The sequence below is a fragment of the Passer montanus genome, unplaced genomic scaffold, assembly GCF_014805655.1.
Source record: "Passer montanus isolate IOZ18808 unplaced genomic scaffold, ASM1480565v1 scaffold71, whole genome shotgun sequence".
In the NCBI taxonomy this organism is placed as follows: domain Eukaryota; kingdom Metazoa; phylum Chordata; class Aves; order Passeriformes; family Passeridae; genus Passer; species Passer montanus.
Genome location: NW_024372259.1, coordinates 1,046,354 through 1,065,326, shown reverse-complemented (window position 1 = coordinate 1,065,326; position 18,973 = coordinate 1,046,354). Strand labels below are relative to the sequence as shown.

The following is an 18,973-nucleotide window of genomic DNA, read 5'->3' as shown; positions in this document are numbered from 1 at the left end:
AAAAGAAAAGCTGCTTCTCATTTCAATCCAAACAGGGCATGAGAGAAGAGAGAACAGAAAGAAAAGGCATCTCTACAGCCAAACCCAAGCCTGAGCAAGGCAGGGGGGCTGCCTGCCCAAAGGTCTGAAAGAAGGAATGCGCACACAGAAAGAAAATAGGGTTCATAAACAAGTAAACGAGACGTGAAAGCCCTGCATGCATTCTGCAGCAGTAACCACAGGGAAAGGGGCTGAGCACCGGGGGCACAGGGCACCCTGGGACCAAGCAGCCCAGCCCTCCTCCCTGCAGAAATCCAATGCTCTTCCCATGTGGTGGAATAAATGGGATTCCAGCACAGGGGGGCAGAAAACTGTCACAAGAGAGGGATGCCAAGGCCACAGTACTCTGTCCCCTCCCCTCCTCTCTGCTGGCTTCCCCTATTCCATTCCTCCCCCACACTCCACAAGGACGATCATATTTTTAGTACTCATTTTAACAACTAATTAAATGGCAGAATTAGAAACAGCCTGAGAACTCTGCCTTCCAGAACATCCCTATCCCCTCATTCCCTGTCCCCATTGCTCCCTGATGAGTTGGGAGTGCTCCCAGCTTTGGACCAGGAAGTTCTATTTCCCCTCTGCAGGATCCTGGATGAGAAGGCAAGATGTGGAAGTGTTCATAACATCCCAACAGGACCACCCTCCCCTCTCTCTCCACTGCAGATCAGGCATTCCCTTCTTACCTCTGCCTCCTCCTGCCCTGGGAGAAGGGCTAAACTGGGCTTTCAGTGCCTGAGAATCAGCTTAGGGAGGTTCACAAGGTCAGCATTTACACAACAAAGCTAAAAACTTCCATGTCCCTGTGATATCGGGGCGCCCAGTACTCCAAGGAAGGTGAACCAGAGACTTCTTTGGACTTGCTCACCCAACCAAGTCCAGGCAGCTGGAAAGATTCAGGTCTGACCTCAACACCTTGTCTCTCCAGGCCAGACCTACCAGCTGCAGACCTGGTAATGTCCCCAAGGCCAAGCCTCCACTCTGATCAAGCAACAAGAGATGCCCAGCCCATCAGATTCGTGCTGGTGTAGACTGTGCTTCTCCTTTACTCACACAGCCCTGGAAGCTCCTGCTCCCAGGACATTCTCTGCTACTAGCCAGAATCTATGTCAATGCTGAAGGACTCCTGCCCTATGCCAGTCCCAAAGAAGCCAACCTGTTCCTAGGTCAGGGTTATCCCAGAGGACATTCCCAAGTAACCACAGGAGCTTTAAACAGTAAACCACAAAGCTGAACCTGCATTGCAGGGCCAGTCTTCCCCAAACACTGAGTCAGAGCAATTAATGGAACAAACGCATGACAGTTAGTCAGACAGGAAGATGCCATTGCCTAAGGTACCTCAGATGGAAGGGCTGGCCCTCCTTCAGCATCCACTGACCTCTGCCAGATATATGAGCTGGCCTCAGCTTATATAACTACAGAAAGTATTTATAACATCAAATGTTCACCATTCCCTTGCCTTTCGACCACTTTTATGCAGTTCACATGCAGCTACACATGAAGTTCAAAGCATCTGCATTATTACATTACTGGGTTTTTTGAACAAGGCTTTCCACCACAGAAAGTTAAGGATTTTTTTTTTTTTGAAGAAAGTCCTTCGACTCCTTCTGCTTTGTAGTTAAAAATATTTACTTCTAAGTTCTCAGAAAACTCATTCCAGACTCCAAGAAATCTGAATTTGTGAGAAACTCACTGTGATTATGGTGGAAAGACTGAGACAGACAGTATAGTCACAGGGAGTGGTGCAAACAGACCTGAGACCTACCTCTGCTGCTTGCTGGCAGCAAGTTGTCTTTCTCTGGGAGCTCCACAGCAGCTGAAACATGGTCTATAGAAATTTCATAGACCACTTCAGCCTCTCCAAGCCAGTAATTGTCTTTTATGCTTCACTGAAAGTAGTTGCTGTTAGCTTTATTATTGGTAAACTATCCCCAAGCCTTCAGAAAGGCTGCCTGAAAATAAAATTTCCTCAGAAAAAAAGTCTGGAGGAGAGTAATAGAACTGTAGGTAGCCAGCATATGAATGGTCATGCAACTTCTGGTAGCCACAAAGAAGCACTGTGAAGAGAAGGGGATGAAAACCAAAGTTCACTGAAGACTTCCAGAAGGTGATGACACCAACAGGAAGGTGAGTTTGACCCTCCTGAAAAACACACTCAAAGATCATGAAAAAATGGTTTATAAGGAGATTAAAATCCAGATGGCAGATTAAACAACTTCTAGAGATGAAGATGATGGACAACAATAAATCTAGTGATCTTTGGTCTGTAGCAAAGTATTAAAATAGCAGAAGGGAAGGCAGCTGGAGAAGAAAAAGTCTCATAATGCTTCTCCTGAAAACATCTAAGAAAGCGCAGTTCAGAGAAAGAAACAGAGCAAAATCTGACCAAGACTCTCTGCAGACAAGAGGCAGTTTGGCTTCTCAGAGAAGCCAAGGAACCAATTTTATTCATGCAGAGAACTACAGCATGGAAGGTCTGTATGTGTGTAGGGAAAAATCAGCATGGCATTTCTGCTCCATGGGAGCAGGCAGTGGTATAAGGGGTGCAGGTCTTGTGTGCTGACCCTAATGTTTTAAGGTCAGGGTAGACAGGAGATTAGCAAGATTTAGCACAAGGAAAGGAGTCTGTCTTTTTGGAGACAGACCCCTCTCTTGTGTATAGACCTGTCTCCACCCCTGGCCATAGCTAGGTCCTTAAGCTCAGGAATTTTTCTCAAACTGCCATTAACTCCTCCCAAGGCTTTTCCTTCTCTTTACTTACTGCTTTCCTTTCACATCTACTCAGATTCTCCATTAGCCTCTTGTGAGAGCTTTTGTCAAAAGCCACACATTCATGACCTCCTCAGTCCTGAGTTTCTTCTGTGTAGGAAAATAATATACATTGTGCATGGTACAAAGCAAATGATGATGTGGTGAAGCTCACTGTTTATGGAGAACAGAGTCCACCACCCGCCCTCCCAAGCTCATTAAATCTAAAACCAAGGACAATCTTGAACCAAAGTCTTCAGTTTGCACCAGAGACTCAAAGAAGTTCGGATCCACCTTCACACTTCACAGATCTGGCACCAGAATCAAGACAACACCCCTTTTCCCCTGAACCTCCATGCTAAAGCTCTGATCCAGCATTTCCAGATGGTGCCATTTCTCATGTCCCTGGCTGGACACAAGCTTAGAGTTTGGAGCTAAATGCAAGTTTTTGATGAGACCAGTCACCCCAATTACCCCTCTGTACAATGGCTTGCAGGCCACTGGGAGAGGTCTGAGGGGAACGTGTATGGCTGAAGCACTTGCTGCAGTCAGATGATTGTCAAGCTGAGCCTTGGAAGTGATTTCTGGAAGCTGAAAGAATAAATTTCATGGAGATTTGCCCTCCTCAACAAGCAGCTGTAGCAATATGCTATTGAAAAAACAGCCCTGAAACTCATTGAGGGAGGGAAACTGGCAAAAAGGAACTTTGAAACAGGTCTTTAACAGCAATACAAAACTTTTCAGGGTTGAACACCATGCACTTGTAAAAGCAGAAGGTCTAGGTCTGCTGTGCAGGTGTCAGGAGTAATTATTTCCAGTTACTTATTGAGAAACACTTTAGACATTTTGACTGCAAAGTGTAAAGGGCTTTGCCAGAAAACTCCAACAACTGAAGAGGTGGTAGGAGAGGCAGGAAAAAGAGAAACAACAGAAATAGCAGAAAATGCACAAAACAACCACATTCTAGGGAATCAGTAGCCATTTTGGCTCTTTTGCAGCCTACGAGGACTGCTGACCTTAAGGGTCCGCCCCGAATCCTCTGAGGCCAAGGAGAGCCTTGCCTCCAGCAGGTAGTAGGCCAAGTTATAAACACGTGGTAAAATTTGATAGTTATCTTCACACTTGCAGCTGGATTCAGAAGTGGCCAGTTCTAGCTGCTGCCTGGGCAGCCCTGGAGTTGCTGAAATCTGCCATCTCAGCTCTGGAAACATTGCCACTTCTGGTTTGTATCTGTTTGCTATTACGTGCTCAGAGTGAAGGTCACTATCTGCAGAATCCTAAAAGATAGACCTGGAAGGTCCAGGAGAAACCAAATGTGAGTCTGGAACTCTCTCCAGAGCCTGCACTTATGGTAAACCAGTAGTTCCATGGCCTTCACCATCAAAAGTTTCTCATAACAATGTTGAAGCCCCTTGTCAGTGGGTAAGCTCACAACCTCACCCACATGAGTGAGGTTCAGGCAGCTCTTTTCCTTACAGCAGCAGCTGTTGGAACACCCAAACCCTGTTATCGTGACCTTCGTATGAAATATACACAATGTTGAGGCACAGCACACTTGCCTCTTTTTGCCAAGTCGAGGAAGAGAGAGGAAAACCAATAATTCTGAGACTCCAGCAATGGGATAAGTTACTTACCCAGGTGACTAAGGGCCTCTTTGTCCCATGGCCAAATGGCAGCACCAGCCAACTCTTCCCTCACCGAACTGGCGAAGTAAATATTGAGGAAATGGGTGCTGTTCAGCTGCAGAGCCTCCTTCAGCTCCTTCACGCTCATGTAAGCCCTGAAAGGTGAAAAGAGAAGGAAAACTCATCACACATTCCAAACAGAGTGAGGAGGAAAAGCCGGAGCCACCCACAGACATCCTGCAAAGGGGCGTTCAGGGGCCTGCGGCCATCTCGAGAAATTCTGCTTTGACAGAGTCAAGTTTGCCTCCTGCAGACTGGCACCAGGAATCACAGCTGGTGAGTTTTGTTTCCCAGGGAAAAGGGGAGGTGCTGGTGTTCAGGGGTCTGTAGTGCTGAGCGGCCGGCTGTCTGCTATGGTTCTGAAATACCATGAAGCAGACCCAACCTGCCACTACCACCAACTCAGGCTGCTTTGACAGAGCCAAGTTTGCCTCCTTCAGACTGACACCAGGAACCACGGCTGGTGAGTTTTGTTTCCCAGGGAAAAGGGAAACAAAGTGCTGGTGTTCAGGGGCCTGTGGTGCTGAGCGGTCAGCCATCTGCTATGGTTCTGAATACCACAAATCCCAGAGCTCCAGGCACACTGTGGCTGCAAAAGGCATGCCAAGGGGAACACAGAACTGCCACGGCATTGCTTCCTCCACAGCTTTCTCCTTTGAACCAGCCTTAGCCCAAGACTGGCTTTTACTGCTAGGCCTAGGGTTAGGGTTCCTAAAACCACGAAGCCCAGAGCTCCAGGCACACTGCAGCTGCAAAAGGCATGCCATGGGGAACAAAAAACTGCCACAATATGGTTCCCTCTCCACATCCCTCCACTCAGGGCCAATGGCCCCTGAACACCAGTGTCGGCCTTTTCCCTGAGAATAATGTCAGCAGCCCAGGTTCCTGGTGTCAGTTTGCAGGAGGTGCTTGGGACTGTCGTGGCAGCCCGAGTTGGATGTGGTGGTAGGTTGGGTCTGGGAGGCATCCTGCCCCATTCAGAACTGGAGGAAGAAGAAGGCCACTGAACGTGACCTCTGGCCCTTTGCCATGGGAACCAAAACTCACCAGCCCAGGCTCCTGATGTCAGTTTGCAGGACGTGTTTGGTTCTGCTAGCGCAACCAGAGTTTTATTTTGCTGCAGCTTTGGTCTGAGAGATATGGGGCTGCCCCCTCCTAACCCCTACCTCCTCCCCTTAGCCCTCTTCTGTAATGTCCCTTTCTCACTCCTCACCCCTGCTTGGAGTTCCATCCCACCCCTGCCCTGTCCCTCACTCCCCCACCGCCCTCCTGTGACTCTGCAGCAGCACATGCGAGCCCGAACACAGGGCTGTGCAGTCAGCACCCAAATAAAAAAGGCAGGGACAATGTCTGAGGGTGCAGAGTGTCACCAGGGGCTGCAGGCTGAGGGGAGGGGGCTGCAGGGTGGCACAGAGCATGGGGGCAGCTGAGAGGCAGAAGGGGCCTTTAGGAGCAAAGGGGGGGCTCCAGGGTGGCACAGAGACCCTGAGAGGCTGCAGTGGAGAACTCGGGGGTGACACAATGAGGCTGAGGGGCAGGGGGTGCCTTGAGGGGCAAAGTGGGGGTGCCTGAGGGTGACAGGTGAACCAGCCCTAACCTCACCCTAAAAACCAGCTCTACCGGGGTGGAGAGTGCACAGTGGAGGTTAGGGGGCCAAGGGACAATGTCAGGGGCTTGGGGTGACACACAGCCATTGTGGGCTGAGGGGCAAAGAGGGGGGCCCTTGGCAGCTGGAGAGGTGACACTGAGGGTTCGGGGTGCAAAGGACACAGGGTACCAGGCAGGGTTAGGGTACAGGTGCAGCAGCCCTAAGCTCAGCCTAAACAGCACCCCTGGGACACCAGCTTTCAGTGACCCCAATGGTGGGACAGCCCCAGAACCCTCCCAGGAGCTGCAGGCAGTGACCCCAATTAAAAGGTAGGGATGATGTTTGTAGGTTACAGAGTTACATGTAGGTGTTGGGGGCTGAGCAGGTTTTTCATCATTTCCACGGGAGGCTGGTGGCTCTGCAAACTGTGCTCTGTAAGGTGCAAGTTCACGTAGTGAGGGGTTTGGTTGTGGGTGGAAGGCACTGATGCAACCCTGAAGAAATTTGGGTCATTACAGTAGCTTTGTTGGTGAGTTCTACTCCAGACAAGGTTTTCCAAGCAGGATGACAAAAGAAGTCCCACAAAATAGGATAATAGGGAACAAAACAGGAGGAGAAAATATGACAGGAGGAAGGAAATGCAGAGGTTGGTCCTGCTAGGGAAAAGAGAGGGGGGTTGGCATCAGAAAAGAGGAATTTGAGTTGGAAGTAGAGAAGAATTAATCCAGAACTCCAACTGCTTGTAACAAGAGTTTTTCAGGGGTTGCCCCTGATATGGGGCAAGACGGGAATGGACATCATGCCTTACTTTTGGGAACAGAGAGGGTTTGTCAGCTGGGGCTGAGAAGTGTCTTCTCTGGCTTCTCTAGTCTATCTGGACTTCCATTCCATCCTTTTCTTCAGGAAAACCAGTATGCCAGAGATGTAGTATGTGGTAAAAACAAGGGTGTCCCAGCAGTGCATAGGCACATCTCATCAAAACACATCCCAGGGAATTGCACAAGGAAGAGTATAAGCAAAAGGTATCTTGGAACATGCTCAAAGAAAAAAAGAAATTTAAAAAAATTTCTTGCAGCTCTGCTCAAAATGGACCTTGGAGAAGACTGCCCCCTCTGCTCATGATTTGGATCTTTCAGATGAGGTTTGGGATGTCTACAGGAGCCAGCAGAGGAAAAAAACAAGATTTTCCAAAATAAGTTTAATGAGAAGAGGGTAATCTCTGGAGCCAGATTCATCAAAAGGCAAGTTTAGAGGGGAAAGTCTCCTGACAACACTGCTGGCTGTCTCTCCACCCTTCTTCAGAGCTGGGAATAAAGAATTGAAAAAACACTGGAATGTGAGATCCAATACATCCATTTCTGAAGGCAGTGGGCTAGGAGAGGTGGGTAGCAGTCAGGAAATTTAGGTTCCACTCTTCCCTCCATGTGAGTGTTTCTGCACAGGTCAAAAGACTGTATCACATTCAACAGAACATCAACAATCCCAGCATTGCTCTTTAGGGAGTTCATGTCCTCAGCTATGCAAAACAATAAAAATCTAACTTAATACCAGCAATAATAATTCAAATAAGAATAGCAATGGAATTATAAGGTCTTGGATGGTGCTGCAAATGCCAGGTACCCTTTTAAATGGACTTCTATGATCCTTGTGGGTCCCTTACATCTTAGGATATTCTATGATTCTATAAATTAAGTACTACCATTTCCACCATCTGTCCCATTAACCTCATGGGCTGAGACAGGCTTAGGACAGGTAGCAGACCTGTCTCCACATTTCTGTGACTTGTCTCTAAGTCTTCAAAACTTGAAGATCCTGACCCACAGTTTGTGAAGCCATTCATTTAAGAGATTCTGAGCAAGAAAAAAAAAAAAAAACAACTCATGGAAAGGCTTTAAATACATCACTGTGGAATGATGATGGAAACACACCATTGTGGAAATATGTCATAAGAATGACTAAACCTGCAGCATGAGGCCAACAGCAACATTAAGGTGGCGGAAAGCATTTCACTTATTCCCATGCTTCCAGGAGCAACTGGCATCTTTGAGCTGCGTGGATAGGCAATGAAGGGAGCACAGCTGTTTCTTTACACTGGGCTCACCATGAGGGAACACCAGCTCTGTTTGAACAAGCTGCTTCTGGTGGTGTCCTTTGGCAGCGATGCCCATTAGTGCATTCCTCGCTGCATGGGATGACAGACAGGAGGATGGAGCTGAGGATGGGCTAAGGGGAAAAAGGCACGTTCTCATCTGAGATGTGAAGTGAGAAAGGAAACCGGTTTCCTTTCTTGTTTGAAATGGCAAGATCCCTAGTCAAGCTGTTACACCAACAGGCTTGTTTAGAAAGAAAGAGGTTGCTACAGCAAATTGAAGAGAAGGAGAAAAAAATGAAAAAAATAAAGGACTCCAGAAATAAACTAGAGCAGAGTGGCATGTGGAACAGAGCTGGGTAAATCCAAGGGCTATTTCCCTGGACCTGAAACAGCAGAGGCTTTATAGCCTCTGCTGACTTGGGAGGCGTCAGATATTCAGGGTCTTCTGACTGCCTCTCTCCCACCAGTCAGCCCCAAAAGACCATCCCAGGCTGGAGGCATCTCACCCATCTTCCCAGGAGCTCTGAAGATTCAGTTACTTCAGACAAATCTTGGCTGGACTATGTGGCGAGATGAGATGACCAGCTTGTCTTCACCAGGCCCCGAGATCTCCCACCACAAAGCAGCATTCCCAGAACACTTTCCCCAGCCACATCAGCTTGTGGAGAGAAAACTCTCCCAACCGGAAAGGACAAATTAGGAGAACTTGATCCCTTCTCTGTGATGTCTCGCCTGAGCATCCCAGACACGCGCCATGCTGACGCCACCCCTTCAACCCAACCAAGACGGGAGCAGGCCGGGAGGAATAGATAGTGAGAAGAATAAACAAACCTGAAGGACATACTTGTGGCATGACTCGGAAGGAATAGAAGCAAAAATTTCATAGAAATAGAGCATGGGGCGGTGGCGGGGGGAGAGAAAGTCTCCTTCACTCATCAAAGCTGCTCGGGGGACACAGACTTAAAAATAGCATCAATTCCTGACCTATGATATCTCGGAAAAATAGCCCCAAAGCCTTGCAGGCTGTCCAAATTCCAAGAGCCGACGTCAGCCCTATTCAGAGGGATATTCCTGCAGTCCCTCTTCTGGAGACATGATGTTTTTCTGGCTGTCGCCTGCCATTCCCTTGACATTAGCAACATTTTTTGTCAAGACTTAATTATAAATAACTGTAATTTCCTCCATTGAGAGATCTGGATGGTTCAGGGATGCGTAAGGGTTAGAGGGAGCAGTTCCAGCACTGAGAGCTGTTCAGATGGGCTGGATAGGCAAGGAGAAGAAAGGACCCTAATTTCACCCGCTACGGCACAGAAAGCACAAATATCCTGCTAACATCCCCAAAGATGTGAGCAGAAAAATTCAAGAATGGGCAACTCCAATTCCCCTCAAAGTACATTTCCTGCTGGCATCCTTAGGTTAGACAAGGAGCATCCAACTGGCACCTGACCCTTTTGTTTCCTGCCAAGGTTAGGCTCTCCCTCTCCTTCAGTGCTTCTGTGATTTTCACTGAGGTGAAGGCAGAGCAGCCTCTGGTCTCCACAAACAGCCTAAATGACAGCACTCTCCTCTGCTTCCCAAACGGTTTTCCAACACCTGCAAGACTAGAGTATTCCAAACTAGATGGTATTTACAGCAGGATGGGCACTGCAACCCAACATGGAAGTACAAAGGAAGGACAGAAGGATACATGGAGGTACAGCTGTCAGCTGAGGAGCAAAACACAAACCAACCCCCAAAGAATAGGGTAGAGGACAGAAGAGACAGAGATGGGACATCAGGTTTTCCAGGTTCAAAGTCAATGTTTTTCCAAGGGCATCCAAGAGCAGCCAGCTGTGTGGTGATGCCACCTGGAGCTGGGGAGCACTTGCAGCCCTGGAAGAGCAAAGCTTGCAAGAAGAGTATGTGCAACAGTAGAGAGAGATTAGGGATGGGAAAGCTATGGAATGACACCATTAGACATGAGTATGGGAATGAACACCATCCAAAATGATGGTATTTGAAGAAGTGAGCCCAGAAATGGTGGATTTCCTTAAAATAGGTGATATTGGCTCAAAGTTCTGCTGAATGGCACTGTTTGATGACCTGACACTAAGGCAATACACTGCATCCTGTTTTACTTGTGTGGGACATAACAAGGGGCTGTCATCCTGTGGTGCTTCTTGCTGCTGAAAAAAGGAAAAGAAAATGGAGAAGTTTTAGTGACTGTCACCACAGAACAGCAGAACCAGATACTCCACTGCAGACTGAGAGCATCTCCACAGGCCATTCTGACCCCCTCGTTCAAAAACAAGTGTTCAAGGTCATCTGGGGCCTCAACAGACACAAGGACAGAGGTTTCCCAAACTTTCTGGGCAACTTATTCCAGTGTTCAAGCATCCTCAAGTTAAAAGTAATTTCTAATGTGTAATCCAAATTTCTTACATTCCCAATTGTGTCCATTGCTTCCTGACAATTGTCTTCTTGGAGTCCTGCTCCATTTTCCCTGAGTCACCCCTTCATATCAAGGGGGGAACTAATCAAATGACAGTAGATTTGCATGGTAAACTCTTACTGCACTAGACCTTACCTTATTAAAGTCTAAAGAACCAAAGCTCCCTTTCTGAACAGTTGAAAAATCACACTCCACCTGTGATCCCAGACCTCCCTGGAGAAGTCATATTCTTTCTTGTGCTTTTCTGGGAACTTTTGTCCTGACTATGGAAGAGACAACACCTTCCTAATCACGGCTGTAAGTCAGGCTCTTGGTCAAAGAAGACTTGATATACCCAGGAGAGACAGAGCTGTTGGAGCTTTTCCAGCACAAGTCTCTGGAAGCAACAACAGGACCATTTCTGGTGTGCAAGTGGAAGAGAGGAGAGGATCTGCTAATCCATGGGGCAGCAGAAAACACAGTCAAGCTGTAAAACAAGCCTGAGGTGGGAGAAGAGGGGCAAGAGTGGCACTTTTTAGTGACAGCTACACCATAACAGGAAGCCTTGGGGCCACAGTGGCCATGATGAGCAAGACACAAAAGATGGCACTTCCAAATGTAAAGCAAGACCAGCACATACCCCCTGCAGTACCATAAATCAAACTGAATTCTCTGGGTACCACAAAGGGTGCAGCATGTAATGCCACAGGAATTCCACTGCAACTCAAAAATAGGAGTCTTTTCCCTGTAGACCTTTCAGAGGGGATGTGGGAGTGGGGTTGGGTGGAAGCTGTCCAAGTGCCCTCCGTGGACAACAAGAAAATACTTGAGACCCAGCCAGCTCCAGCTAACCACACAGCCTAAAGAAGTCACAGGGGATTCCTGGCTCTGCTTTCATGTCTTTCAACCACTGCAAGGAAATTCCTCTTCCTACTTCCTGCAAGCAGAGAGGCTCCCTTTCCCCCCAAACCTCTGCTTGACAAATGAGGAATCCCTCAGACTTCCCAGAAATGAGCACCAATCTGCCAATAATATTATTATTGTGTGGGTAACACATTTCTCCAAGGCTGCAAAGGGTTAATGACAAACACAGCACCCTTGTCTCTGAGTCACAGCTCAGTCCATGAAGACAGGTGCTGATCCAAATGGTGTGAACATTTTGGGAGAGCAGACTCTCTAAATTCATCTGTGAAGGGAGATCTCCTCCAGATAGTGAACCAAAGTGGATATCTTCCATTTTGGCCCACCAAAGGACTCCTCTTCATGGTGAATCTTCAGCAGTGGATCTAAAGAGGTGGGGCTCCACACCTGGGCTCTCTGCTTGCATAAATGAATCTTCCTTGCTAGAATTTGGGAACCCTCGTTCCTGTTCTCATCCCACCTCAGCCTTGCCTCCCTTCCTCCCTGCCACAGGCAGACAAAGCCCACCACCCAGCATAAACACAGTGTGACCCTGGCACAGAGGATGAGCCCAGATGAGTTACTTGCTCTGCTTCCAGATGAGGCTGACGGTCATTATTACAACTGTAGCTGCCTCACACTCTGGGTTTACCTGCCCCAAAAGTTCTGGCATTAATGCAGCTGGGGGGATGCTGTGTTTTTAAGTCCTTCTGTACTTACTAAGACTATTTGCATCCCCATGACCACGTCTGGGAGCTCTGACTCCAGTCCAGCACGCTGCTGGTACGCCACAAACATTCTCTGCCAGCATCATGACAACTTGACAAGGCAGTAACATCCAAATGACTCTCATCTGGACAGGCTTTGGTAACACAGCCAGATACAAAACACATGCAAGATGGGAAGGGAAGGCTGAGAAAGAGCCAGACATTCCCCTGGGATCACGGGAAGCACAACACTGCTGGAATAATACCCTCTGTAGCGCTCAGGAGCCTTTCATCAACTTCACTGGGTGCTGGACTCCAGCCAAAGAGCATTTGAGTCCACAAGGGATGAGGATATCACACAGTTCTTGGACATGCCTGGAAAAATCCACCTCTGAGGCACCGACAGCACGAGTACAAGAGCAGCCATCACTGGCAGGACAGTTTAACTTTTGCATGGGTGGCTGAGTATCAAGATGCCAAAGAGGGTAAGAGGGCAAAACAGGATCCTTTAGGATCAGGAGGTTCCCTTATTGTATGAGCCATTCCTGTTGGACCCAGAGATAACTCTCAATCTCCATGTGTGAGCATGGGACTGAAGCAGTAGCAGATGCTGAAGGGTCAGAGAGCTGTACTGGCAAAAGCTGCAGATGGGATCAAAAAGACACGTTGTGGTTCATGGCTGTGACCTTTCCACAACAGATTTACAGGGGGAAGGGAGCTAGAAGGCTGCAGATTGCTAGCACACAGCTCTGTTACGTCAGAGGGTAGTAGGCAACTTCTTGAGGTCAGATTTGGGAAAGAAATGCATTAACGTTAGTGCTCGACCAGAAGGCCTGCAGGGCATTTTGCCCTGAGATAGGCTGAAAAATAAGTGCAGTTAACAATGGCATAGCCCAGATATTCCTGGAAGTGTTGGCTAAAAAGTTGTTCACTAAATCATCACTGAATCAGCCAAAGGCAATGCTATTTTAGACCTGGTTTTGGTAAGCAGCACACAAATTATGAAAGAGCAGATGAGAGAAAGAAAACTTGGCCTTAACTTGTAATGAGTGGATTCAGATCAACTTAAATGGAGGGATGAACACAGGTCTTGAATGAAGAATTGAAAACCAGGACTGACCAGCAGACACTGCTGCATCAGAGCTGTCAGGAAAATGGAATTCCCTGAAATTAAGCTGACTCCAGTAAAAACAAAGAGTTAAAGATCCTTTTAGAAATAAGGGCAAAAGAAGGAAGCAGCAGATCTGCTGAGGAGCTGAAGTGTCAGTGGGATGAGAGACCACTGGAGAGGTGGCAAGTCCAAACTCCAAAAGTGTGGGATGTAGGAATATAGAGCAGGGAGCAAAAAGCAAAAGGAAAGAGTGCAGAAATACAAACATTCAGAGATAAAACTCAGTGGATGTAACACTTTTGCAGGAGAAATGACACCTTGGATCCAGAAGGACTGACCACAGGACACATGACTGGAGAACAGCTTACATGGTACGTGCAGAGATGTCTGAGAAGGTGAACAGCAATCACAATGACACAAGCTGATCAGGTTGTCCTCTCTCTAAAGTCCTGTTCCAACCTGGTTCTCTTGCCTTTAAAGGGGATGAACTGTTTTTGTGGTTCCAGGAGACTGTTCTTGAAAGCTCCCAGCACTCACTCCTTTAGCCTGCATGGAAGTGAATCCCTCCCAACTGAGCTTTGAGCCAGCTGAAATTTACTCTTCAAAAATCTAAAACCTTTGTCTTAACACTAACCACCAGCACTGCAGCAGAATCCAAAACCCACAATATTGTGATCACTGCAGGCAAGAACACCACTAGCCAAGCTATTACAAGCCAGGTATGATTGGTTTGTGAGCAGCAAGTCCAGCAGTGCCTCATTCCTGGCTGGTGCCTCCAACGCTTGCGTGAGGAGCAGTTCTCCACACATTCCACGAAACTTATGGATGATCTGTGAGCTGCTGTATCATTCTTCCAACAGATATCTGGGTAATTAAAGTCACCCAGAAGAACGAAGTTCTGATGACTCAGAGCTTAAATTATTCAAATATTGCTTTGTTGGCCTTATCATCTTGGTTTGGAGGTCAATAGCAGATCCCTACTGTAATATGTTCCTTGGAGACAGCCCCTCTGATCTCGTCTTGGGCATTTGACAAGACTTCCACAATCATCACAGCTGACTTCCACACATTCAAAGTTCTCCTCAACATACAGCAAAGCCACAGTCAGGCATCAAGGAGCTGTCTTTGCCTCTGGCATCACAAGAGGACACCTGGCTTTAAAGGAAAGCTGTGTTAATTCCTCCCTATCAGCCTGCCCAGAGACTGTTTGCTTTTCTGCCACATGCTGCTTTCCTCTCTGGATCTTGTTATAGTCCTGTTGACAGCTTACATGCAGGGCAAGAGGGCAGAGATCAATTTTAAGGCTGGTTGCATGTTGGTACTCATGTTTTAGGGTCTGAACTGAGGATGGTCCCCCACTTGTGCTGAATACATGAGAATAAGCCTCAGGAGAGGTCAACCCCCAGCTGTGCTCTCACACCATAGTGGGCACCCTCGGGACACCAGTGCCAACAGGATGCACATGTGCATCAAATGCTCAGATCACAGAAAAACACTGGGTTTGTGATATTTGCACCCTGAGGGCAGGGCTGGCTCACTGCCTCACTCAGCTCTTGCTGCCATGCACATAATGGGCACCACAGCCTGTCCAAGGGCCTCTGGGCATGGCTGTGCTGGGAATCCCAGCACATCTCCATGTGTCTGTGCAGGCTTCCCAGATTGCACTGAGCTACCACAGCCCTAGCATACCTTTGGAGGAATAAGGTGTTGGAATGTTGGGGGACACAAGACAGATGATGGACTTTGGACCTGGTTAACATAACAGGATGCCTTGGCAAAAGCAAACGGAACTTTGAAAATTAGACCAAGATTGCAAGAAGATGAAATCAAATGGGTTTACGGGAAAAAGAAAATCCCATTAAACTCTGCAAGCAAGAGATGTTGTTATATGCATAAGTTTGTGTATGTGATTTTAACCTAATCATTGTAGTACACATTACGAGTCTCCCTGAAATAGTATATAAGCATTTGTATCCCACAATAAAATCGGATTCTGATCTCTGAGTCAGTCTCTCCATCACTGATAATAAGGATTTTAAGACCTACTCATTGGGACTCAGACATTTTGTTCAATAATAAGGTTTTTAAGACCTACTCATTGGGACTCAGACACCAGCATTTTGTTCAAGCTACTTTACAGTTTGCAAAAAAAAAAAAAATCATTGATGGTTGTGGCTATTTGATAGACCTGTAGTCATTCTTTCCTGAGTTTTTGGAGGAGTCTGTCCTGCACTGCAAAAAGCACCAAGGCCAACCACCAGTAACCCCAAGTGGTCAAGTGGTCCTGCTGCCTGACACAGAACCCATCATAAGAGAAAGCCCCACAACACTTGCTCTTGTTCTGGGGACAGCTGTCTATGCTCCATCCAGGAACAGGAACCCCCATGCTCCTCTCCACCTGCCTCAAATTAAACTCTCTTAGGGAGGAAAGGACCAATTCATTCCACTGCCTCCTCCACTCCCATCACAAATACATCCAACATCACCTCATTGTTGGAGGGGAAGGGTGTCTTTTCCATGAGTGGCCTCAGGGAAGCATCAAGACATGGCCCCATAGCACAGACATCATCCCCAACAAGATAGGGCTTGAGGAGATGACAGCAGGAAGAAGAGGAGTGCTGGATCAGGCACACACAGCAGAGAAATCCAGGGCTGTGGGAGGGAGCAGAGGGCTGCAGTGAAGCTGATTGAAGGAGGCATGAAGGGAGACAAACAAGGGAAGCCTGGCCTCTGGCTCTGCAGGGACTGCCTGACCTCTCCTCCAAGGGGCACGGCAGCTTTGGGCTGACGCCAGCAGCGAGCCTGTGGTCTGGGAGCTGCTGCTGTCTGCCAGAGATGGCAGGCAGCAAAGCCCTAATCTGAAAGGACAGCTGGATCACAAAGCTCCCCGTGCTTCTCTGCCAAGCCAAGATGTAGGACCCCTTCCTTCTGCACTGCTCTTCCCCCAGCCTTGGTGCTTGTCCTGGAAACCACTGCCCATTCCCCTCTACTCTGCTCTTGTGAGACCCCACCTGCAGTGGTCCAGAGCTGGGGGTCACAAGCTGCAGCATTTGGGGCTACCAGGGGAAGGAAAATGTCAGGGTGAGCCCAGAGGAGGCCACAGAGGTGATCAGAGGGCTGGAGCCCCTCTGCTGGGCAGACCTAGGCAACACTGGAAACCCTGTGCCACTAAGAATTTGTCCACAAATTTATCATTTCTTACAGCACTTCAGCCCTAAAGCATCATTTGTTTCTGCCAAACAACCAAACTCTACACACACTTGAAATTTAATTCAAAATAGGCTAAATGTTCCCAAAAAGCTCCTGCAGGAGTCTGGTTTTGAGCTTGTGTTAGCACTAGTGATTCAACCTATGAACCTTCCTTTTCACCCCTCAGGGAAGACAAATCCAGGCAAGTCCCATAAACTTCCTGACTTATATGACAATTCTCATGTTGCTTAAGCATAATGGGCCATCAACTTTCCCCTGGGATAAATTTGGCCTGGCAAACTGTCTTTTAGTGCTCCACATCTTGGGGGAGTTGATAGCATTTAGGGTTTATTTTAATGGGAGTCAGTAGCCATGATCAATTGTAAAAGCTCTATTTCCACGGAAATGGGAATTTAATAGATTTTTGAAAATGTTGGTTATTGACCCAATGGGCCTTAATGGCTTAAAAACAATCTGATTGTAGTGTGTATGAGTAAATGCATGTGATTTTCAAATGAATACTGGAATAGGTAGTAAAAACCCATTTAAATTGTAGGAACCTGGTCAATAGGGAGTCTCCATTTGCGTGCTTGGCTTTTCTATTTCTATCCGAGTGAATCATGGCCATCTCTTCCTCGGAGAGGCTCACCATTTCCTCACGGCTGAGATCATCCTAAAGCACGCGGCCCATCTGAGCCCCAGGAGGGTCTAGGGATGTCTTTCATTAGACCAGGCAATGATGCAGAGCCTTCAGAACAGCCGGGCTCCCAGATGCTTCCATGGTGGGAGCGGAGCATGCACGGACCATCTCCCACGGATGATGCACCCATTGCTCACTGGACAACTCCTTGGGAGCTGAAAAGACATGTGTGCCTCAGACCCTTAGGTTTAAACTCAACCTACAGGCTCCCAGCTGACAATCCTTCAGGGGAATTCCCAGGCAGGAATCTTGGTTTGTCTGGGGTTGACACATATCAAAGACATCAACAGGAGCGAGCTCCAAAGGAATGCACTAATTGCTAAGAAGCAATGGACAGACTAAACCCTGATATTTATTCCACAGAGCCTGTGAGCACTGACTGAAGCCCCCCTGCTCCAACTTTATTGGGCATATATTAAGGATTATCACCCCAAAAGCCCTCCAAGGTCTACCAAGCACAAGGCTGCAGTTATTCCTCATTTTTACCAACACTGGAGCAGCTCCTTCCTGGCTGCCTTTTTTGTGAGGCTGCAGGAACACAGAGGCCCAAGATTTTTACCTCTGTGAAACCAAACAGTGGGTTCAGCCACTACAAAGAGGAGATGCAAGGACAAGTGTGCAGTACAGCAGGGCTGGTGAGGGTCACGGCAAGATCCCTTAGAATAAAGCACAAAAAAAACCCCAAGGACCTGAAAATTCCCAAATTTCAAAGGGACATCTCCCTGATGCCTCTAACCCTCCCCTTCAAAAACACAGTGAAGCAGCAATTAGAGAATTCAGAGCCACAGAGTGTTGCCTCTTGTCCTCACAAGTGGAATAAGCAAAGGAGACAAACACTGCAGCTCCCCACCTGCTTCCACCCCAGTAATGCATCTCCCCCTTCCATGTTCAAGTATCATGGGTTGGTTTAGGCTGGAAATGACCTGAAGGACCATCTCATTCCACCCCTCTGCCATTGGCAGGGACACTTTCCATTAGACCAGGTTGCTCCAAGCCCTGTCCAGCCAGGCCTTAAACACTTCCAGGGATGGGGCAGCCACAGCTTCTCTGAGACTTCATCCTTGACAACACAGAAAGAGCTGTAGTTGCAGAGAGTTAGTAAAAATAATTCAGAAGAATGAGTTAAAGATCCAGTTTGAAACCATGGAGGGGATGAAAAAGAGAGAAAGGGAGAAAGGCAGTGAAGCAGCAGCTCAGGGAAGGAGGGAAGTCCAGCCTTGCCATCCAAAGCCCAGCACAGGCAGCATCCCAGCTCCAGCACCCACCAACAACTTGGGAGAGACTTGCTATCCACAGCACAGGGTAAGCACTCACCTTCCTTTGGCAAGGGCAATGCTGGCTGGAGTTACAGTGTTTGGGAGAGAGGGCAAGCAAGAAGCAGCAGGGGAAATGGAGAAATATGTTTGCAGCCCTGTGTGGTTTTGGGAGGCAGAACTCAACGGTGGCAAGTTATTCTAGAGCTGGTTCCAAGCTAAACAAAGTCAGGGATGGTTCCCTTTATGTCTGGATTGTTTGTTTCAAAGCAAAATAAGAAAAAACATCCCAGGCCAGGACAAAGTTTTACAGGTCTTTTTTGCCTAAAGTTGCACAGATTAGCCTTGTCCCACCTGAGCTACAAGAACAGATCTGTACATCAGTTATTTTACTTTTTGCCTAAAACAAAAAACAAAGTAACATTCCAGGCTTAGGGAGGCCTTATGCTATTTGAACACAGCTCAGGGTCACCAGGAATCCAAATTTCACTATCAATTTTTATAGTGCAATTCACAATCTGCTGAGGTAAGGGAGAGGGGATAACCCCAGTGGG

General features: G+C 47.7%; 1 protein-coding gene across 1 annotated transcript in view; it reads right to left on the bottom strand.

The window, feature by feature from the left end:
- The window catches only part of PAPPA2 (pappalysin 2), an 89,570-nt gene that overhangs the window by 54,229 nt on the left and 16,368 nt on the right, over nt 1-18,973 (bottom strand). The window contains exon 4 of the mRNA XM_039730236.1: nt 4,419-4,564. Coding sequence (XP_039586170.1) covers nt 4,419-4,564 — 146 coding nt within the window. The remainder of the gene's footprint in view (nt 1-4,418; nt 4,565-18,973) is intronic.